The sequence below is a fragment of the Mixophyes fleayi genome, chromosome 1 (genome assembly GCF_038048845.1).
Source record: "Mixophyes fleayi isolate aMixFle1 chromosome 1, aMixFle1.hap1, whole genome shotgun sequence".
NCBI lineage: Eukaryota > Metazoa > Chordata > Amphibia > Anura > Limnodynastidae > Mixophyes > Mixophyes fleayi.
Window position 1 is genome coordinate 71,242,603 of NC_134402.1, and position 25,322 is coordinate 71,267,924.

General features: G+C 40.3%; 1 protein-coding gene across 2 annotated transcripts in view; it reads right to left on the reverse strand.

The window, feature by feature from the left end:
* Window positions 1-815: 815 nt before the first annotated feature.
* FGL1 (fibrinogen like 1) overlaps window positions 816-25,322 on the reverse strand; it is a 38,749-nt gene continuing 14,242 nt past the window's right edge. For both annotated transcript variants that reach the window (XM_075196519.1, XM_075196512.1), the window contains exons 3-8: window positions 24,416-24,596; window positions 18,369-18,528; window positions 11,235-11,332; window positions 5,044-5,132; window positions 4,168-4,355; window positions 816-1,155 (exon numbers count right to left, since the gene is read on the reverse strand). In XM_075196519.1, the coding sequence (XP_075052620.1) occupies window positions 996-1,155; window positions 4,168-4,355; window positions 5,044-5,132; window positions 11,235-11,332; window positions 18,369-18,528; window positions 24,416-24,596 (876 nt within the window). In that variant the 3' untranslated portion in view covers window positions 816-995. The remainder of the gene's footprint in view (window positions 1,156-4,167; window positions 4,356-5,043; window positions 5,133-11,234; window positions 11,333-18,368; window positions 18,529-24,415; window positions 24,597-25,322) is intronic.

Here is a 25,322-nt window from a genome sequence, read left to right on the forward strand (position 1 = left end):
TTCTTATACTTGTATATCACATTTGTTAAAAGGAGCTGTATATATAAAGTGTACTTGATGTAGATGCAAAATATGGACCCACAAAGCAAATTCTGTTTTGTGCCATCGACCCTTAATTTTGTGCCAATACTTCCATTCATATAGGAAGTGGATTGCATAATACATAAAGGTGTTTGCAGCCATGAAGTGCATGGCTTTGCGTGCAAATAAGTTTGTTACTTTTGATAGGGGGAGCTCATCGAATTGAGGAATTGAATATGTTCTCATATTCAGGAACATTAAGTTGTATTTATTCCACTCCCCCTGATGCTTCAGTCACCAGACGATCTCTATAGATAAGTGAATGCAGGAATACATGTGGTGACACCAGTGACTGATCACCCTGCTCCCAATACACTGAATGCAGGAATCAGTTGTTCTGCAGAGTGTTACCTGAATAGATAAGAAGGACGTTGCAGGAGGTGAGGCAAGAACCTTGTCGCCCTAGGACGGTGCCAGCTGAGACAATGATATCTTGTCTCCTGCGCTTATTACAACCACATACAAGAAGGAGAATAAGTGTTGTAGTATGAGATTTCAATTTAATTAAAATGATGATAGGTGGGAGGGGGGTGATTGTGCATTTTTGACACATCCAGCACAATCCCAAAAAAGGCTGCACAGAGTTTTTACAGGGAAGGAGCTTCTCAAAGTTGAAAGTAGATATGCACCTATGTGTAAGTAAGATAGACTGATAGATACGTTTGTACAAAATTAAATACAAATTTGCAAATTTGGCAGCTTGTAATTGTCTTCTAATAACCCCTGGATATGAATCATCATCAATAGCATCAACATTTATTTATATAGCGCCAGCAAATTCCGTAGCGCTTTACAATTGAGAATAAACATTGATGACATCCTTTGTAAATTACTGTATAGATCTGTGCACTGACACCACATTATAACTGTGCTATTGTGTAGATCTCTTGAAAATTAAGGGTTATTAAATCCATTTAAACAAGATTTGGCTCAAAGTTTGCAGACCTAATCTTCATAGCGACATATTTCAGGGAATACCACCATCCGTGCCATGTGTACCAAACAATGCCGTCATCTGTTTTAGATGTGTAGGGTCCTTTGTAGTACAAGCCATTTAGGTTGGCAGAGTGACACCTGGTGGAAATATAAAATAAATAAATATATATTATAGTGATTAAATGATATGTCCAGATTGCACTGAATTAATCGTTTTTAGAGAAATGTTTTTGCTGCTAAATGTTTTATGTTATAAGTTTATTTTTTCATCAGTAACTCCCAAGCAAGACCAACTCTTGTAGTAACTTTCAATCTGTAAACCTGAGCTATAATATTCTACTCCTGATTATACCATGTATTTCCTAATTGCAGTAGCTTGGATCGAGCATTGATAATTGTGATATCTCACACTGTAGTGCACAACCTCCATAACCAGCTAATAGTAATTAACATCTGATGAATACTGTACACTGCCGCCAGTGTACAGAAATGTGCACTAACTGCCCATACACAGCAGAGAGGGCCCATGTTATAAACTGAAACAATATACATGAGACATCAGCCTACCAATTCACACTACGCCAGTACCATCACTGACACAATTTGTGAAACACCCGATGCACGCAACCATTTTCTGGGCTGCATCAATATTCAAGTGTAGGCTATCAATTCACTAGGAAACACGTACATCATTGATATTGCATTTTCATTTATACTAGCCTAACCCACAAAACATCTGACTTCACTATTACCAACCAGCTCTGATACATGCATGTGTGTCATTATATGATAATATCTGGTAAGGATTACAAGGCAGAACATAGATCAGTGATGGGCAACAGCCAGCCCTAGGTCTTTCCATGTCAGATTTGTTTGTTATAGCATGTAATGCTTGTTTAAAATGCCTGCCGATATGTTATTACAGAAAGGTGTCTCTTTCTTTGATTAAATGCATTGTTTTGACTTATTACTGAGACTAAGGGGCATATTCAATTGTTGGCATTATAGCCAAAAAACTTGTGGCGTGCTCACTATTACGGTCAATTCGGTAATAATGCACGTAAATACCGGTATTACGGTACTTTTCTCGCTGGATTTCTGCTCGCGCCTCAGGGAGCTGGGAGCTGAAATCCAGCTTACTATTACCGTAATACTGGTAATAATTTTTCCGCGGCGGAAACCGTGTGTCACTCACCGGACCGTGAGTGCCTCTGCGCTGGTGCGTGGTTCTCTAGTCTTCCTGCCGGCGTCTGTCCTGAGCCGCGGCCGTCCGCCATCTTGATGGACTGCGCATGCGCAGCATCCAAGAACTTATGACCTTTGCTTTTAATCTAATTGGTGGATCAGGCACCTCTCCCTATTTAAAGCACCTGTGCTCATTACATCGTTGCCTGATCTTGAGTCTCATTCCCTGTGAGTCTCTGAAGGTGTCTCCTGTGTTCTGCTAGTGTCCTCAGCTTCCTGCTGATTACCTGCTCTACTCATCGGGGGTTCCCATACCCGCTACAGATTCCTGTATCCTGCTCATGTCCTCAGCTGTCTGCTGGATTACCTGCTCTGCTCACCTGGAGTTCCCATACCCGCTACAGACTCCTGTATCCTGCTCGTGTCCTCAGCTGTCTGCTGGATTACCTGCTCTGCTCACCTGCGGTTCCCATACCCGCTACAGCCATTCAGCGCTCCCGCTGTACCTGCATATCCTCGTGGACAAGCTTCTCTACTCATCAGCGGTATGCTTACTTGTTATTGACTATCAACTGTTACTTTGCATATCCGCCTAGGACAAGCTTCTCTACTCAGCAGCGGTATCCATACCCGCTATAGACTATTTGTTGTTACGCTGCATATCAGTTTGGAACAAGCTTCTTTACTCAGCAGAGATATGCATACTTGTGATTGACTATCAGTTATTATCCCGAATATCCGCTTTGTGCAAGCCTCTCTACTCAGCAGCGGTATACATACCGTTATAGACTATTAGCTGTAAACGCTGCATATCTGTTTGGAACAAGTTCCTCTGTGCTCTCATTGTCTTCATACAGTTATTGACTCTTTTCATGCCTCCACTCATCCGCACCTGAACAACTCCTCACTTACTAGCAGTGGTACAACTTGCTATAAGCAGACCACCGACTTCCCCGCTACCTACCTGCACCTGGACAAGTCTTCTCGTCACAGCAGTGGTACAACTTGCTATACGCAGACCACTGACTTCCCCGCTACCTACCTGCACCTGGACAAGTCTTCTCACCACAGCAGTGGTACAACTTGCTGTACGCAGACCACTGACTTCCCCGCTACCTACCTGCACCTGGACAAGTCTTCTCACCACAGCAGTGGTACAACTTGCCATACGCAGACCACTGACTTCCCCGCTACCTACCTGCACCTGGACAAGTCTTCTCATCACAGCAGTGGTACAACTTGCTGTACGCAGACCACTGACTTCCCCGCAACCTACCTGCACCTGGACAAGTCTTCCCTTCACAGCAGTGGTACAATTTGCTATCCGCAGACCACTGACTCTCCTGTTACCTTCCTTCACCTGCTCACGTCCACCCTGGTCTCCGTGGTTCAAACCTGCCTTTCCACTATAGATGCAAGTCGCTGACTCATTTACCAGTATAGCTGCAAGTCACTGACTATCATCAATTCCATTGGCATCCTCTCTCCATCTGCTGTTATATACGTTTCACTATTCACCCTGCTGCCAGAGGACCGCTGTGCAAACTCCGCCTCTCTGGTAAGCATAGTCAACTGGTGAAATCCTGGGCAAAACTCCTAGTGCCCGTGACACTGTGGACAATTTGAATATGCCCCTAAGGGTAAGGTATGTACCTAGTAATGTGAAGGTTAGAGGACTGCAGCATCGCCCCCTGATGCAGGTTGCCCATCACTGACATAGATGAAAGCCAAACAGGTGGAACATGGTGGAAGTATCTAACAATTCCCTGCACTTTAAAAATCATCAATACTCAACACAGGGCTACACATGATGTATTTCTGCCTTAACAATCACAAAATTACTACACCATACACCATATGCCTTTGTGTATAACACTTCCTCCAGTTACCAAAAAGTAATTTATTGGAGAAAGAGATCTCGATAGACTGAACCAGCCTGTTTAAACGCTAGTACACATATGTTACCTGTTATACCACCATCCTGCTTTATCCTCCTCAGCACAGTTCTTCTCATAGTTATCATTGTCTCTGTCCAGAGTACTGAATTTCATACCATTGTGGTTGGCCCACCACTGGACTTCTGGGTTAAAACCGCCAGTAAGAGAGTCTCCGGCTGTGCCAGAGTACTCTCCACAACTTATCTGGTAAATGCTCTAGGATTAATAAAAAAAAACAGAGTAAGTTTAGATAGAGTGCACAAATATTATGAGGGCAATGAAAATAATTGTGTTCACATTTGATTTCATCATTAAGCTTTATTAGGCAACTGACAGCAGGTGAGGTCATGCGGGCGGCGGGGGACCCTCGGAGAGAGGGGGGCCCGGGGCACGTGCCCCCTGTGCCCCCCTTAATCCGGCCATGCCCCTATATGTATGGTATGTAGAATACAACACAGTTGTAGAGTTAGATTTTTGTTGTATTTTATTTTTATTCTTTTATTTACAAATTGTACTTCTTTACATTTAACCCAGGAGCTCCCCTATTATGAGCGTTGGCGGATTCCTTGTAATCTAAAAGCAGCCCTGTTAGTTCCAAATTACACTGAATATATCAGAGCAGACAAGTAGGGAAGATCTAAGACAGATTCATGAAAGTTGTATCCATCACCTTCCATCTGCATGATAGATAGATAGATAGATAGATAGATAGATAGATAGATAGATAGATAGATACATAGATAGATACATAGATAGATACATAGATAGATACATAGATAAATACATAGATAGATAGACTGTGTATAAAAAGAATCAGTGATAACATGGCGGTAGTAAGGATCATGGAGAACTGTGACAGTAGGGAGCTATATGTTTGTGGTTCCTATATATTGCCCTCTATTACCTCTTCATCACCAACCCTGAAGTTTTTATATTCAGCAAATCTCCTCTGTCCTTCAAAATCCACAAGATCAATTCTTAATATGTAGTCATCTTGTAAAGTAAAAATAAGAGTAAACATTAGATCATCAAAAAACACTTCTTTTATTTCTTATTTATTTCTTTGAATAAATATTTTCTTTGAATAATTATAATGATTTGACTGAGTACTTCTGACCACAATGCACCCTAAATGGATTTGGATGTGTCCTCTGAGTGTTATGGTGTGGAAAGGCGTGTACCTAAGGAGGGGGACTGCCACCCAGAATTGTAGATTTTGATCCTGATTAATGGATATTCTGCTTTGCTTCTAAAAGTACATAATAAGTGCAGAGGTGTGCCTGTAATGAGGCAATTATTTTAGGCAACAAGTTTGTGGCATCGACAATGACAGTAATTGACAGCACAAAAACATCTCTTGCTGTTTGTATGAAACTATTTACTTAATTGAATCATTGCTTTTACCATGTTGGCTTCTAGAGATGTCCACACAGACTCTAAGGGGGAATTCAATTGTGAAAAAAATCCGTGCAAGGTGCCTACGGAAAGGGTGCATGATTTTTTTTTACAGAAGTACTACTTATTTTTGCTCATGCCCCATAGAGGGACGAGCAAAAATAAGTGTTGCTTTTTACCGCAGTAACAATAAAAAAACGGAGCCGCTGTATTCTGAGGAACATTGCGGTGAATTGAATCTACCCCTAAATCTGGCATTTTGTTTTGGACAGCCATATTGCTAACAGATACAGTATTACACTTCATGCTGACAATACCATTACTCAAGCAGAAGACTTAAAATAATTTTCCCACGGATGTCTATGAGAAATGTCATTTTATTAATGGCAACAATTAATAATAACATGATATAATAGCAACACAAATCTCTGTGAATGTCACCTGTAAACCAAGGTTGTCATGGTTAGGTTATACACAGTGATGTTATTAATGAAGTGCAAATGAGTAGGTTGCAGCACAAAATCCTCTTTGGTAACATATTGTACCTTGATTTGTTCTGGTGCATCTAGATTCCTAGATTTTAACCAAATAATTTTTATTGAAATTTTGCAATGCGAAAAAATTTATTATGGAGTATTATGGTTTACATCTATTACGGTAATAACAGCTTATGAAAAAAATAACACAGTACAATATGAAATATTATATATACACAAGAAGTAAGTGAACAAAAAAAAAAGAAAAGAAGTGGAGAAAGTGGGAAGAAGGAGAAGGAGTGTAGGAAAGAACGTAGCCGGAGGAACCATCTACAGTCAACAAGTATTACACCGAAGGCTATGGCTCAAAACCACTAAACTATTAGAACCTATGAACGAGCAACTGAGTCAAGTGACCCATGCGGGGGCATGCTGTTTGTATAATAGTCGTACCATGGAGACCATTTAATCCAAGGTGAGGTTACTGAGGTAGAGTATTTAAAACCAATTGTCTCGAGGACATAGCTGCGCTGGATTTTGGCTACAATTGTATGGAGAAGTGGGACATCTGGAGACTTCCACTTCTGAGCAATCGCTGCCCTGGTGGAAATAAGTATGTGCCCAATAACATAGCGGTTATGGTGCTGGATTTGTGGAGGATAGTGGTGTAGTAGAGCCAAAGTCGGGCATGCCGGCACCCTCACCTTTCTAACCTCATATATTAAATCAAACACCGCTTCCCACACTGGACGCAACCTCGCACATGACCAAAAGACGTGCATGAAAGGAGCCAAGTTCACCACACTCCCGCCAACAATATTTAGAAACATCTGGTCGAAACTTATGCAGTTTACGGGGGTGAGGTACAGTCTGTGGGGAGACCTTAACCAACATCTCTGAATGATTTATACATTTTGACATTTTATATATGTTTCGGTATATTTTTTCCCAGTCCTCTTCAGACAGCGAGATCTCCAAGTCATCCTCCCAGCGGGCCTGAATCGGCAAGGCACGTGACTCCCCAGGAGCCAACAAAATCTGGTACTAAGAGGAGATACCGTCCGAATGAGAGGAGGACGAGAAGAGAGTTCTTATAAAAGGAGGAACAGGTTTGAGTGCTAATGGATGTAGAGAATATGATTGCATCCAATGTCTGACCTGAAGATACTTATAAAAGTCCCGGTGAGGAAGGTCATACCGATCCTGAAGTTGGGAAAAGGACATAATTACATTATCCTCCTGAAGATCCTGCAACCGAACCGCACCCTGACTGTGCCAAAAATCAAGGCAAAGGTTTGGAATTAGGGAGGAGAGTGCCATTACGGAGAGATGAGAGGAGGGGAGGCAAGAGTCCTGGGTTGAAACCATCATTTTATCCCAGACTCTAAGGGAGTCAGAGACACTGCGAAGGGGTACGAATATATTCGGTCTACTAGCCTTATCCAGCCATAACAAGTCTGTCAGGGGAAATAAAGGGGAACTAAGTGATTCTATAAGGACCCAGGGTTTGCGAGGCGGAGGGGCCAGCTAATCTTTAAGTTGGTCGAGTAAGGCAGCTTGCTGATATGCTTCCAATTTGGGGTCAGCTACTCCCCCTCTAAACTTGGAACGAAACATTCGGTTCCTAGCCATTCTGGGGCGTTTCCTACTCCAGACAAAGCTGAATGCTACGGTGTAAAACTTGTTAATAACAGATATCGGAACCAAATACGGGATAGAACGGAACAGGTACAGGATCTTCGGGAGCAACATCATCTTCACAGAGGCCACCCTCCCCAACCAGGAAAGCTCGTAATTCATAAAGGGTGTCTATGGCCTGGAGAAAGAACCCAGAGAACCCAAATTTAGATAGGACTGAAGATAGGTAGGCCCAACTGATCCTGTCGAATGCTTTTTCAGCATCTAACGAGAGGAGCAGCAGGGAATCAGATTTAGTTGTGTGGAATTCCAAAATATTGAAAACTCGCCTTGTGTTGTCTGGGGCCTGTCTACCAGGCACAAAACTAACCTGATCCAAATTAATTAGAAGCGGCAAAATGGGATTTAACCTATTAGCAATAAGCCTGGCAAATATTTTAAGGTCCGAATTAAGAAGCGCAATAGGCCGGTAGTTATGGCAGTGAGAGAGGTCCTTGCCCGGTTTAGGTATTGTAATCAATTGTGCCTCGAGCATCTCCTCAGGTAGACAGGCATCCCGTGTAGCATTATTAAATAACGTGGTGAGGACGGGTGAAAGGACAGACTGGAAGGAGGCATAAAAATTGTGCGTAAAGCCATCAGGCCCTGGGGCCTTACCTCGCTTCAAAGATTTGATGGCAGCCATGACCTCATCCTCCGTCCAGTCTAAGCACAAATTAGAGGCTACCTCAGGGGACAGCGAGGGAAGGGCAATGGAGTCCAGAAAATCACTGATGGACTCCCTCTTGGGGTGAGTCAGAGACTGATCATCCTTAAGGTGGTAAAGCCTTCCTTAATAAGTAGCAAACTGATTTGAAATAGCTAAAGGATTAGAAATGCGATCCCCCCCAATCAGTGTGTATTACCATGATCCGATTTATCGCATTCCTCCCTCAGAGTTTACGACCTAATAATTTGCTTGCTCTGTTTCCCAAGATATAAAATTTTTGATTGAGTTTAGCTATGACATCATTGATTTGGAGAAGAGAAACATCAGAGATCCTCTGGCGTAGCACAATCAATTCAGCTTTGATAGTGGAGTCTAAGGGAGAGAGCTTGTGTTGGGCTTCTAGGAGAGCTAACTTAGATTCATAAGAGGTAATTACCTCATTTTGGGTTTTGCGTATTCTGGCTGCGACCTGTATCGCTGCTCCTCTCATAACTGCCTTAAGGGCACACCAGTGGGTGTAGACCAAGGTGTCCTCAGGTTTATTATTGTCTAGGTAGAGATCAAGGGCCTCTCTGAGTACCTGAACCCCCTTCACTTCCGCTAATACAAAGTCAGCCAATCGCCATGGCCTAGGGGGGCAATTTCGAGCACTGAGTTCCACCTCGCCAACCAATGGGGCATGATCCGAACAGGTTATAGGTAAAATGTCCACATTTACTACTCGCTGTAGGGACCACTTATCTGATAATAAAAGATCAATTTGAGAATATGATCTGTGTACATGAGACAAGTATGTGTAGTCTCTTTCCCTAGAGTGAAGAGCCCGCCAAACATCATATAAGTCATACTCGGCTAAAAGTTGTGAAAAAGATGAAGAAATGGAAGTAAGTGCAGCAAGCGACTGTCTGGAGGGATCAGAGGTATGGTCTAGTTTAGTATCAGGAGCTATATTGAAATCACCCATATAGAATAGCATACCCCGTTTATTATTATGCACAGTCTGGAGCGCCTTCCTGAGAAAGTGGATTTGTCTAGAGTTAGGGGCGTACAGAGATACCAGGGTGACATACTGTCACCCAATTTTCCCCACTAAGATCAAGAAGCGCCCATCTTTGTCAACCACCTGCTTCTCCAGCCTAAAAGGGAAATTAGCATGAATCAATATAGCCACCCCATTATGCTTCAATGGATTGGAAGCAGTATAACAGCTAGGATACTTGTAATTGTGGAACTGAGGGGGTAAATGAGCAGAGAAATGTGTCTCCTGGACAGCCACAATATCAGCCTTTTGAGCCGCAAAATACTTAAGGGCAATCCTACTCTTATTAGGGGAATTAAAACCCTTAGCATTTATGGAGAAAAATCGAACCATTGATGAAGGTAAAAAGGTGTGCTAACCACCACCTTAAGCCACTACAGCGAGGCGGCCGTCTCCTCCAGACATTCTCCCACTGAAAGGGGATGGAGTGGGACAGGACACAAAACACAGGGTAAGACACAATAGGAGGGGGAAAGACAAAAAGACACACAAAAACTGAAATAGTACCCATAAGGGAACTAATACTTTGCCACTAAATGGAACAACAAAGTAAACAAGTGGCAAAACTAAGTATATATGTGGGGACGTGCGCCCGGGCCTAGGGTGCTTCAACCCAAAACAAAAACCGTCTAAACAGATAACTATGCTAAATAATTTGCTACCATACTGTAATATAGTAACTACCAATAGATAAAATTTGTATCTAAAATGTAAAATGTAAAAGCTCGATCAACAAGATAAAGAGGTAGCATGATACATTAAACCTTATTGATATAGAAGAATTGAAATAACAATAGCATCAGAAATTTTGGACCACTGGTCCTAAACATGTCCACTGGAATATAGGACCTTCATCCTATCACCTTCTCAAAGAGAGAGGTCAGCAACTGGATGTCCAAAATCCTGTAGACTATCCCAGGTCACTAAGAGGTGTGACCAAAACCACAGAATGTACTGACCACCTCTTATACCGGAACTATAAATTGTGCAACAAATCAACTCTTATAGCAAGTAACAGCATATATATGGAAACTCATGAATCAGGTGTGGACCATTCCCTGGTGATCCGGATGGGCTTAGGTTGGGCTGATGAGTCCTGGAGCTGAATGTCCCATTCCTTCAGTAATGATAAGTCCGTTTCATAGATTACTAGGTTTGAACATGCCTACAGTACAATCACCAACTCACCCCGATTCAAACTTGTGGTTCAAAATTTGCAGCCCATGTTCGCTATTCATAGTTCACCATTTGCAATTTGCATTTTCCAAGGTTTGCGATATACTTTACAATTAGTGTATTTAAATATGTTTATTTTGAAATATTAAAAAAGTGGTTTAACTTTTTTTTTATTCAATTCAAACAAATGTGTTTGGTTTTTCACGGTTAGTTGTTTGCGGTATACAATAAAAACAAACAAACATTTATTTAAGCTCCAACGCAAACAGTCTTGATCATTTGTAAACCAACACGATCACATGAGAAATGGCTTAATCATGTGCGATCCAGCTAGCCTACGAGCAATCCAGCTTGAGGATGGTCAAATCTGTTCAACTTTCAACAATTGTGCTTGATTTTTTAAATAAATTTTTTAAATCAATCAAAAATTTTAAAAATTCCAGCTAATTCTTACATTTTCACACCAATTCAAAGAACCAGTTCTAGAATGTGGCCTGTTAAAGCATCTCTAATAAATATCCTGATAAAGAACCAAATTAATGATAATCAATTCAAGAGATGAAAGGAATATCACGTTAAGGCAACATTATAGAACAATTCACAAATGCACTGTATTTTCTGTTAAGTGGTATATGAAGTATCAGTTTATTTAACTAATGTACCTTGCAATGTCAGGTAATGCAAGTTGTCATTCCCAAGCCAGTATTCTCCCTTTGTTGTAATGAAATCACCAAATCCTTGTTTATAGTCCGTCCAGTTCCTTTATAATAAATATACACATAGAAATAATAACTTCAAGCCATTTGGTAATTGCATGCACACAGATACATTAAGGTATATTCTATCTTGTTGTTGGGGGCAAGTTGCTAATGCCAGTGCCATTTAATTTGAATAAATAGAAGGAGACAGATTCAGGAGGCAGTGTAGTAGTTAGTAATACTAAAGAATGACTACTCCGCCTCTGTGACTTTCATGAGAGGAATAGAAGGCGAATTACTAGCACAAAAACAACAAATCGAGAAATATAAAGAAAAAATGGAAATGATGTGGTCTGTTATCCAGAATACTTGGGACTCTGAATTTTTGTGATGACTTATTTCAAACTATATGAAGCGGTAATGGATGTAAGTTTGCACTAGTCTTTTCTTAGCCATCATTCTCAGGAACTCTAGAAACCATCTAGAATCATAATACACACATTTGTTAGTTTACAGAGTTTGTATACATCTTGTAACCAATGTTCCGTTTCATTTTTTACATGATCTGATTTTTTTTTTTGTGAGCTACATCAGTTCTGTGCAAAACTTTAGCTAGGAATGGCTATGCAGCATAGTAAATGTGGCTTAATTTTAGATGTGACAGTATGTTAAAAAAAACATCCTTTGAGGGATGCATACATGTGTGCAGCAGTGTAACATAGCACATCATTCCTCACAATGACCAGGTTCTCTACTTCATTCACTACTGCACAGTAGATGACTGCGATTCTACTACATAGCAATTATCATCATTTTCCTACATACCAAATGATCACCATTCTCCTACACAACAAATGATCACCATTCTTCTAGACAATAAATGATCACCATTCTCCTACATAGCAAATGATCACCATTTACCTACACAGCAAATAATCACCATTCTCCTACACAACAAATGATCACCATTCTCCTACATAACAAATGATCACCATTCTCCTACACAACAAATGATCACCATTCTCCTCCACAACAAATGATCACCATTCTCCTACATAGCAAATGATCACCATTCTCCTACACAACAAATGATCACCATTCTCCTACATAGCAAATGATCACCATTCTCCTACACAGCAAATGATCCCCATTCTCCTACATAGCAAATGATCACCATTTACCTACATAACAAATGATCACCATTCTCCTACTCAACAAATGATCACCATTCTCCTACATAGCAAATGATCACCATTTACCTACATAACAAATGATCACCATTCTCCTACATAACAAATGATCACCATTCTCATACTCAACAAATGATCACCATTCTCCTACACAACAAATGATCACCATTCTCCTACACAACAAATGATCACCAATCTCCTACACAAGAAATGATCACCATTCTCCTACATAGCAAATGATCACCATTTACCTACATAACAAATGATCACCATTCTCCTACACAACAAATGATCACCATTCTCCTACTCAACAAATGATCACCATTCTCGTACACAACAAATGATCACCATTCTCCTACATAGCAAATGATCACCATTTACCTACATAACAAATGATCACCATTCTCCTACTCAACAAATGATCACCATTCTCCTACTCAACAAATGATCACCATTCTCGTACACAACAAATGATCACCATTCTCCTACATAACAAATGATCACCATTTACCTACATAACAAATGATCACCATTCTCCTACTCAACAAATGATCACCATTCTCCTACTCAACAAATGATCACCATTCTCGTACACAACAAATGATCACCATTCTCCTACATAACAAATGATCACCATTTACCTACAAAACAAATGATCACCATTCTCCTACTCAACAAATGATCACCATTCTCCTACTCAACAAATGATCACCATTCTCCTACACAACAAATGATCACCATTCTCCTACATAGCAAATGATCACCATTTACCTACATAGCAAATGATCACCATTCTCCTACATAACAAATGATCACCATTCTCCTACATAACAAATGATCACCATTCTCCTACTCAACAAATGATCACCATTCTCCTACTCAACAAATGATCACCATTCTCCTCCACAACAAATGGTCACCAGTCTTCTACGTAAAAATGATCACCATTCTCCTACATAACAAATGATCACCATTCTCCTACACAACAAATGATCACCATTCTCCTACACAACAAATGATCACCATTCTCCTACTCAACAAATGATCACCATTTACATACACAATAAATGATCACCATTTACCTACTCAACAAATGATCACCATTCTCCTACACAACAAATGGTCACCAGTCTTCTACATAACAAATGATCACCAGTCTCCTACATAGCAAATTATCACCATTCTCCTACATAGCAAATGATCACCATTCTCCTACACAACAAATGGTCACCAGTCTTCTACATAACAAATGATCACCAGTCTCCTACATAGCAAATGATCACCATTCTCCTACACAACAAATGGTCACCAGTCTTCTACATAACAAATGATCACCATTTACCTACACATCAAATAATCACCATTCTCCTACACAGCAAAGGATCACCATTTACCTACATAACAAATGATCACCATTCTCCTACATAACAAATGATCACCATTTACCTACATAACAAATGATCACCATTCTCCTACACAGCAAATGATCCCCATTCTCCTACTCAACAAATGATCACCATTCTCCTATATAACAAATGGTCACCAGTTTCCTACACAACAAATGATCACCATTCTCCTACATAGCAAATGATCACCATTTACCTACATAACAAATGATCACCATTCTCCTACACAACAAATGATCACCATTCTCCTACACAGCAAATGATCACCATTCTCCTACATAGCAAATGATCACCATTTACCTACATAACAAATGATCACCATTCTCCTACATAACAAATGATCACCATTCTCCTACACAACAAATGATCACCATTCTCCTACATAACAAATGATCACCATTCTCCTACATAGCAAATGATCACCATTTACCTACATAACAAATGATCACCATTCTCCTACACAGCAAATGATCCCCATTCTCCTACATAGCAAATGATCACCATTTACCTACATAACAAATGATCACCATTCTCCTACATGACAAATGATCACCATTCTCATACTCAACAAATGATCACCATTCTCCTACACAACAAATGATCACCAATCTCCTACACAACAAATGATCACCATTCTCCTACATAGCAAATGATCACCATTTACCTACATAACAAATGATCACCATTCTCCTACACAACAAATGATCACCATTCTCGTACACAACAAATGATCACCATTCTCCTATATAGCAAATGATCACCATTTACCTACATAACAAATGATCACCATTCTCCTACTCAACAAATGATCACCATTCTCCTACTCAACAAATGATCACCATTCTCCTACTCAACAAATGATCACCATTCTCGAACACAACAAATGATCACCATTCTCCTACACAACAAATGATCACCATTCTCCTACTCAACAAATGATCACCAGTCTCCTACATAGCAAATTATCACCATTCTCCTACATAGCAAATGATCACCATTCTCCTACACAACAAATGGTCACCAGTCTTCTACATAACAAATGATCACCATTTACCTACACAACAAATGATCACCATTCTCCTACATAGCAAATGATCACCATTCTCCTACACAACAAATGGTCACCAGTCTTCTACATAACAAATGATCACCATTTACCTACACATCAAATAATCACCATTCTCCTACACAGCAAAGGATCACCATTTACCTACACAACAAATGATCACCATTCTCCTACATAGCAAATGATCACCATTTACCTACACAACAAATGATCACCATTCTCCTACCTAGCAAATGATCACCATTTACCTACATAACAAATGATCACCATTCTCCTAAACAGCAAATGATCCCCATTCTCCTACTCAACAAATGATCACCATTCTCCTATATAACAAATGGTCACCAGTTTCCTACACAACAAATGATCACCATTCTCCTACATAGCAAATGATCACCATTTACCTACATAACAAATAATCACCATTCTCCTACACAACAAATGATCACCATTCTCCTACACAGCAAATGATCACCATTCTCCTACATAGCAAATGATCACCATTCTCCTACATAACAAATGATCACCATTCTCCTACACAACAAATGATCACCATTCTCCTACATAACAAATGATCACCATTCTCCTACATAGCAAATGATCACCATTTACCTACATAACAAATGATCACCATTCTCCTACATAACAAATGATCACCATTCTCCTACACAACAAATGATCACCATTCTCCTACATAACAAATGATCACCATTCTCCTACATAGCAAATGATCACCATTTACCTACATAACAAATGATCACCATTCTCCTACACAGCAAATGATCCCCATTCTCCTACATAGCAAATGATCACCATTTACCTACATAACAAATGATCACCATTCTCATACATAACAAATGATCACCATTCTCATAATCAACAAATGATCACCATTCTCCTACACAACAAATGATCACCAATCTCCTACACAACAAATGATCACCATTCTCCTACATAGCAAATGATCACCATTTACCTACATAACAAATGATCACCATTCTCCTACACAACAAATGATCACCATTCTCGTACACAACAAATGATCACCATTCTCCTACATAGCAAATGATCACCATTTACCTACATAACAAATGATCACCATTCTCCTACTCAACAAATGAACACCATTCTCCTACACAACAAATGATCACCATTCTCCTACTCAACAAATGATCACCATTCTCGTACACAACAAATGATCACCATTCTCCTACACAGCAAATGATCCCCATTCTCCTACATAGCAAATGATCACCATTTACCTACATAACAAATGATCACCATTCTCCTACTCAACAAATGATCACCATTCTCCTACATAGCAAATGATCACCATTTACCTACATAACAAATGATCACCATTCTCCTACACAGCAAATGATCCCCATTCTCCTACATAGCAAATGATCACCATTTACCTACATAACAAATGATCACCATTCTCCTACATAACAAATGATCACCATTCTCATACTCAACAAATGATCACCATTCTCCTACACAACAAATGATCACCATTCTCCTACACAACAAATGATCACCAATCTCCTACACAAGAAATGATCACCATTCTCCTACATAGCAAATGATCACCATTTACCTACATAACAAATGATCACCATTCTCCTACACAACAAATGATCACCATTCTCCTACTCAACAAATGATCACCATTCTCGTACACAACAAATGATCACCATTCTCCTACATAGCAAATGATCACCATTTACCTACATAACAAATGATCACCATTCTCCTACTCAACAAATGATCACCATTCTCCTACTCAACAAATGATCACCATTCTCCTACTCAACAAATGATCACCATTCTCGTACACAACAAATGATCACCATTCTCCTACATAGCAAATGATCACCATTTACCTACATAACAAATGATCACCATTCTCCTACATAACAAATGATCACCATTCTCCTACATAGCAAATGATCACCATTCTCCTACATAAGAAATGATCATCATTCTCCTACATAACAAATGATCACCATTCTCCTACATAGCAAATGATCACCATTTACCTACATAACAAATGATCACCATTCTCCTACTCAACAAATGATCACCATTCTCCTACTCAACAAATGATCACCATTCTCGTACACAACAAATGATCACCATTCTCCTACATAGCAAACGATCACCATTTACCGACACAACAAATGATCACCAATCTCCTACACAACAAATGATCACCATTTACCTACATAGAAAATGATCACCATTTATCTACACAACAAATGATCACCATTTAGCTACAAAGAAAATGATCACCAGTTACTGACACAACAATTGATCACCATTTTCCTACATGGCAAATTACCATAATTTTCTTCCCAAGAACATGGCTCATATTCATCATACAATCACAATTTTCATACATAGTAAACCTCCATCGTCATACCCCTCTGTACACATTAATTTGAGGATGATAATATCCCTATGAAAGTAATATGGGGATGTTGCCTTTTAAATTATCTGTGACTGTGTGAAGAGGGCGTAGCTCTCACCTACCATACATAACCCCCACAAATGACAGCCATATTTACAAAGGGCAATTCCCCATTGCCAAGAAAAATTTTAGGTTCTCATATAAGAAATCCCTGAAATCTGTGCTGTCTCCCGACGCTCCTCTTCTGCCATACCTCTATTTAAAACTCTCCATTGGCTCCTCCAGAGTACAATTCAAGTTGCTTACCCACACTTATAAAGCCCTCTTTAATGCCTCCCCTTCCTATCTCTCCAACCTTGTCAAAAAATACTCCCCTACTCGCTTACTACATTCTGTCAATGACCTTCACCACCTCACACTACCACCTTCAGGACTTTGCAAACTCCCCATATTTGGAAACCCCTGCTCCGACCCAATCAGACCAGCCCACAACCTCGAATGTTTCAAATGCTCCCTTTCACACTTGCCTACCTGGGCCCATCCTCACGCTCTACCCTCCCCTTTCACTCCACCTCTATTATCTCCATTTACTATCCTAATCCTCTTAATGTTAACTCTCATAAGTTTGGCCATCTCTATGCCCTATAACCTCATGTTTACTTTGTTCTTCTTATGTAGTTACTTTCTCTATAGACTATAGTGTCTTACTTTCTTGTATTGATTTTTACTGATTCTGTTGTTTTTCTTGTACCTCACTTATCTATATTTTTTTATACCTGGTGTGGGCTGCATAGTGTAGGGGGATACATTTAGAACTATTTATATCCCTAGTTGCAGTAAAGATTCATCTGTGCTCTCTGTTCCCGTTTGGTGTTATAGATTCTGTTATATAGATGTTTCTGTATAAGAATCCACTTTGACTATGTCTGGTTTCTTTCACTCACTCTGTCAATTTTAATATTGTTATTTAGTATATTTATTTACTTTGTGCATAAAAAGATTTTCTAAAAAGTTGATGATTACCTGTAGAAATTTTGACTTCCATCGGAACGTCTCTGAAAGATGGTCCAGCCCCCTCCCTCTGACATGTCACAATACACAGAGAATGAGGCATTGCTGTGCAGGGGTTTTATCTTGTAGAACCCACTCTGTTTGTGTCCATCATTGTAAATTTCGCCACAGTCTGCTCAAAAAGAAGTAGTTTTTTTTTCCATAAAATACATATAACAATACAAGCATTCCTAATGATGACAATGTAATCCTAGTTTATTAACATGCTCAAAACTGAAAAGTATTATTGTCCAGTTGGATTATTATATTTTATTATTTTCTGAGTTAGACCTGGTTCTGCATGTACTTCATAGTTTGTTTGTACTTTACAATGCAGCGCCGCTTTAAATTTAATCGCCGAAGACGCTGAACTCGCGGGTGTTGAAGAACCCGCATGTTAATATATTTACCCCCACAGGTGTTAGCATGTGAAATAAAACCAAGTATGAGGCAGAGCAAAAGTATGCTAAGAGTAGGACCCGAGTGGGGCAGAGATTGTGATTACCAGTACAAAGTTACGTTTGTGCACAAATTGAGAGAGAGTTGGAATCAGAGTGCTTTAGTGTGAAGATTCTGTCTTCTGCAAGTGTAGCTAGAGGAAACAAGGATCAGTTGTGCCTGGCAGGAAATTATGTCATTTGCTCTGCATGCTGGAAGGTTCCTGTTCTCTGTTTGCCATTCTAGATATGTTTGACATGCAGAGTAAACACATTGGTTTTCACTCCTGAAAGTTGTTACTTTAGTACTTCTACACCCACATCTACATGATGTCAAAGTTGGCAGACACAGCTCAATGTCTCTGCCACAGTGGTCCGCTCATCTTTGATGAAAACATCGCTGAAAACTGGCTCCAATTTGGAAAGGAATGGAGAGTATACTGTGCTGGGCTTTCTGAGAAGTCTAAAAATGTAAAAGTATATATTTTACTAAATGTGGCTGCTGCAGGGGCAGTAGATAAAGCAAACACGTTTGTCTATGAGGCAGGGGAAGATAATGAGAACTCCAAAGTGCTCCTAAAAAAGTTTGAGGAGATATGTGTACTCGTAAAGAATGAAATAATGGACAGACATATATTTAATACCACAAACCAAAAGCATGATGCAAAGGTGCAATCATATGTGTCAACATTAAAGCTACTAGCAAAAAAATGTGATTTTGGCGCCTTCACCAGTGAACTAATCAGAGACAGAATTGTTTGTGGTATTCATAATGATACTATACGCACACAGTTGTTAAGAGAAAATAATTTGAATTTAGAAACTGCCGTTCACATCTACATGCTTAATGAACAGTCTGACAGGAGTACAAAGGATCTAAGGAAAGAGGAAGAAGTATGTAGTGTACAGTGCACAACAACTCTACACATGCAATACCAAAACTGTCGGGCACCACCCATCTGAGTGGCAAAAATGCCCAGACATCTAGCAAAATGCTGCATATCCAAATATACGCTGGCCACCAGAATGCCATGTGAAATACTGAGGGAAAGGCAAAATCACAAATTACGTGGAGACCAAGTCAGTATCAGAATCTGACAAAGCGATATATTGTGTGGGTATAGAACTGGTCGCTGAAAAGGGAGAAATCTTTGCTAGCCTCTGTGACAAAGACAATGGAAACATAGTGAAAATAAAAAAATTACACTGGTGCAATGTCATGTCAAAGACTCTCCTGCACAGAACAAATCCACAGGCACTAATTGACCAGACAAGTTCAGTAAACCTGTGGCGGATGGAGGTCAAATCATTTAAACCATTTGTGGTACCCCAAAGCCCTGTTGAACAGCACAGAGGAGTGCATAAACGCTTTTAAAATGCAGGGCTACAAGGGGTTAATTGTGCTCCTGAAAACTTGTGACCAGGAGTAATTGACAGGAGGAGAATGAAGGCCCTGATTGGCTGGGGAAGTAACAGGAAGAGGTTGTGCAGGAAGGGAGAGAGAGAGAGCAGCATGGTAGAAGGAACAAGGGGGAGGATGTGCAGCCGAGCAGAGAGAAGATAAGCTGCTGCCAGAACTGTGACATTGCCAGCAAAGCGGACGGAGAACATCTGGGGACACGCAGTGGGGCGCCAAAGACAGTATTCACTAACTACAGAACTCTTTTCAAGGTAAAACCTAGCCTGTAGTGTACTGCACACACCCCAGTGTCGGAGGTAAGAGTGATGAGAGAATCTATCCAAAACTGACATTGCATTCTTGTAAAAGGAAGGATTGTGAGAGCTTTTCCCCCAGATCATACCTATACACAGGCTGCAGGGAACAATTAAGACTGCATAGATCCATGCACGTCAACAAAGCACCATTCTCAACATTCATTGAGAACGATCAAACAAGTTATTGCTGACATGCCCGAGGCAAAACTCTTCAGCACCCTGGATGCTAAATGTGGATTTTGGCAAATACCTCTGGACAAAGAATTGTCCAGGCTCATCACGTTCATGAAGCCCGCTGAAGGATATGATTTTTTGCATATGCCTTATGGCCTTATTCACCAGCAGTGAAGTTTTACAATGATGCATGAAATGCAAGATATCTGTGTGAAATCATCCTCATCTGTGGTCGCAACAAGCTAGAACACGATGAGCGCCTCCGTCAGGTGTTGGAAAGGATCTGGACCATAAATTTAACGCTCAACCCAGACAAATGCAGGTTCCGGGTGTCAGAAGTTCCATATGTGGGTCATCTTCTCACCGACAAGGGGGTCAAGCCAGACCCTGAAAAAAACGGTGGCCGTCTCTGAGGACAAACTCAGTCCCTTCAGCGGTTCCTGCGATTGACAAACTACCTGTCAACATTTGTTCCCAACTACAGTGAGACAACTGCACTGCTAACACAGCTCCCTTACCAAGATACAGAATGGTACTGGCAGGAGCAATAAGAGGCTGCAGTTACAAAATTAAAACACATGTTAACAAATCCTCAAGTGCTTCAGTGTTTTAATATGCATTTACCAGTGATGATTTCTGCAGATGCCTTACAACACGGATAGGGTGCAGTATTACTCCAAAATAACAGGTCCATAGCTTTCTCCTGCAGAGCATTAACAGAGACTGAATCACGCTAGGCACAGATTGAAAAAGAACTTTTAGCATTAGTATTTGCTTGTCATAAGTTCCACGACTTTATATATGGGCATCCTGTCACTATTGAGACGGACCATCAGTAACTCATCAACATACTGAGGAAACCAAATGCTTCTGCCCACATAGAAAGAATGATGTTCAAGTTACAGAGATACCATCTAGATGTCATATACAAGTGTGGCAAATAATTATTTGTGGCTGATGCCCTCTCCTTGGCCTATTTACTTCACAGTGAGTTGAAGGTGAAAATGATGTCATGTCTATGTAAATACTATCCTCCGACAGAATGGATGAGCTAGAGCGTAAAACCTTGGCGCACAATCTGTGCCAACAGCTGTCTCATATCATACTACAAGGGAGACCCCAGTCTTCTAGATAGATCCCGCAAGATTTTCACCCCTTCTTTGCCATGAGAGATGAGCTTACGCTATCTGATGGTGACACCATGAGTGGTCAAAGATTCATAATACAATACACCCTGCAGAAGTACTATACAAAGCAGCTCTACCAGAGGCACCCAGACCTTGAAGTCACTAAGCGCAGGGCCAGAGAGTCACTTTATTGGTCCATCATGTTCATTGACATTGAAAGAGAAGTCTCAATATGTGATCCCTGCAATGCTCTCAAAGCACATCAACCTCTGCACTTACACAAGATTCCTGACTCGCCCTCGTCTGTCACCAGATGTCTTTGAATGAAGTGGAACAACATAACAACTCAACAACTCATCATAGACAATGCCATGCACTTCCTGAATAGAGAGTTCAAGCAGTTTGCAAACACCTGGGACCTTAAACACTACCAGCATACCCCATTATCCTCAATACAATGGACTAGCAGAAAGAGCAGTCCACTCAGCCAAACAGCTGTTGGAAAAATGCACAAGTAATATCACTGATATATTTACAGCATTGCTAAACTTAAGAAACACTACACGGGATGGTTTACCATCACCTGCCCAGCGGTTATTGTTGCGCTGCACCAGGGCATCCCTATTACTAAGCAACACTTACAACAGCAAGTACAAGCACAAAAGCAAACGGTACTTACCTACAGGCTAATGTCCAATAAAAGAAGGTATGACCAAGCAGCACATCGTCTCCCACATCTTGTTCCAGTTCAAGCTATCCGAATGCAAACACCCTGTGGATATGATAGACCTGCTACTGTTCACCGAGAATCTGCTTGTCCGAACAGTTACATGGTACAAGCTGAGGGTGCCACCTGTGAGCGCAACTGTCACCACCTGCTGTGTGTGCCTAAGAAAGTTCCTCCAGCAACCAGTCCAACCATGGTTGACCCTCATTTGCACTTTACAGGAATCAAGATCTGGCAAGCCCATGGCCAAACCTTCAGACTGAAGACTATCATTTAACCTGGCTGAATGCTCAGGTGGGCTTTTAGAACATCATTAACCAGTGATGCCCTTCTATCATTACGAGGTCTGGTTGGGTGTCCAAGCCTAATCAAATTCCAGGACTTTGTGGTTTAGTGGCCATTCATCATGGCCCTTTCTCTCATTTGCTTGCTTGCTCCATACTACCCCACTGCCAATTTAGGTCTAACCCATTATCCACATCTTGAAAGAGAGGATGTAAATGTATGACCTGCCAGTGCCTGGCAGGAAATGATGTAATTTGCTATGCATGCTGGGAAGTTCCTGTTCTCTGTTTGCCATTCTTGTTATATTTGACATGTTGAGTAAACACGTTGGTTTTCACTCCTGAAAATTGTCACTCCGGTCCTACACCCACATCTACAAGTTGCTCAGAAGCTGCAGTGCAAGAGGGAAAAACGTCAAGCAGAGAGAGGGACAGTCCAAAAATGAGTGAGGGTTACCTGAATGAGTGTTAACTGTGAGTACAAGTGAATTATTGCACTCCTGATGAGCTTGATAATGGGTGTTTGTTGCAAACCTGATTTATACTTCAACTGCTCATATTTAACCCAGTGTGTGATGCTGCTATGTGCTCAGAGATGTGACGATAAGGGGATATATGTATGGAGAGTGTAAACAAATAAATCCATATCCATATCCAAAGAAGATGGCCTGGCACCCATTATATTCATCAATTGTGTCTGTGTGTCAGTTTAGCTACACCTGTTCCTCAATTACCAAATCACCATGTGCATGGACACCTATTTGTCAACTTTAGAGTTAGTCCCATGCTATTAGTAGAAGCACCTTAAAAGAGGTGAAATACATTTGTATTTACAAATTTATGTAACTAAGACTTTTATTAGTCAGGTTTTACATTTAAATTGGGTCTCATTGTCCCTGTTACCTGTCACAGCAAGCAGACTCCTTGAGATCCAGGAGACACATAGATCAGAGAATGACCATATCACTGCTCACCTTCTCTTGTATTTGTGTATGGTGAGGGAAGCGGTGAGGGTGGAAATAGGCTTGATCATCACAGAAGGCAGGAGGTGATTCAGTCATTCCCTGGCTTGTCACTGCACACCTCCTGCATCTCAAGGACTTTGCTATCTGTAACAGGTAGCGGGGAGAGTGAGCGGGAGGGCGACTGGTTACAGGTTGAGTTCCATAGATGTGACCTAACCAAAAAATGAAAGATTATATAAAGGGAAATCTAAATTTTACAAACTGCCTCCCCTATTGTATGCCACCTGAGGCGAGGTACGCACCTTGCCTCGTGGAAGGAACGCCTCTTTACATGGGTACATGCTTTGCTCAGAAAGAAGAAAATGTACCATTTTCAAACTTTTTTGTATAATATAAATTTACGGAAATGGGAGAGTTGGATGACACGTAAAAATTGAGAGCTAAATCCTGGATAAAATGGGATGGCTAATGGATATAATCTGTCCATATTGTTTTAGTTGCGGCTCAAGGATTACCGGACAGACATTCATGGTCTTAACCACCGAGAAATATTTGCTGTTTTACCAGTAAAAAAAGTAAAAAGGTCTGACCTGTGTAGATTCTCTTCTCTGTTATGTCGATGACTGATATCTCATCTCCTCGGTCCATGTACTGAAGCTCCTTTTCTCGTAATAGATTCTCAATTTTCATTTGCTGCAATTTTGTCTGGTGCTCAAGAAGTCTCACTTGGGCCTTTAGCCTCAGTTGCTCTTGAAGACAGGCATCCAAGGCCTTCAATAGCAGGATAAGGTTTTATCGGTTATACAATTTCATTTAAGTATTACATTAAAAAATAAAACAATTAACTGTAACATTAAATCAATATGTAGGGTCATTTTGACCACTTATATTTGTACAATCACAATAGGATCTAGTTAAGATGCGTTTGTCCTCAAAATGAATACAGATTGTAAGCTCTTTGAGATAGGGACCTCTTTCCTGTGGTGTCACGGATTCTTAGCAGTGTTGCATTTAACTATTTATTTGAGTCACCTTAGTATTAATTGTCCAACCTTTGTTTTGTGGTGTACATTTGTGACATTCTGTAAATATTTACATACTTGTGTGCCATCAAAATAATAAAAAATTTAGAAAATCATTTTTTTTATCCATCGATATACCCTTAAAGCCTCAGCTGCAAGTAACAAACATATCAAAAATATCACAGAATGTTTATTAAACATGACCAGGGATATATCAGGTATATAAATATATTGAGTTTGTTCAAATTATATTGTCCATTTAAAAATGTGTCATGTTTCCTAAAGTCAGTAAGCTTGCATTATATTTTATTCTCTGTAGGAACAAGGGAAGAACACCCAATTCTGAAAAACTATTATCTGACATTAGAGAAATTAGTTAAAGATATAGAATATTGCAGACTTGATCAACCTGTGGTTCTCCAGCTGCTATGGAACTACAAAACCCAGCATGCACTGCCAGCCTATAGAGTAAGTC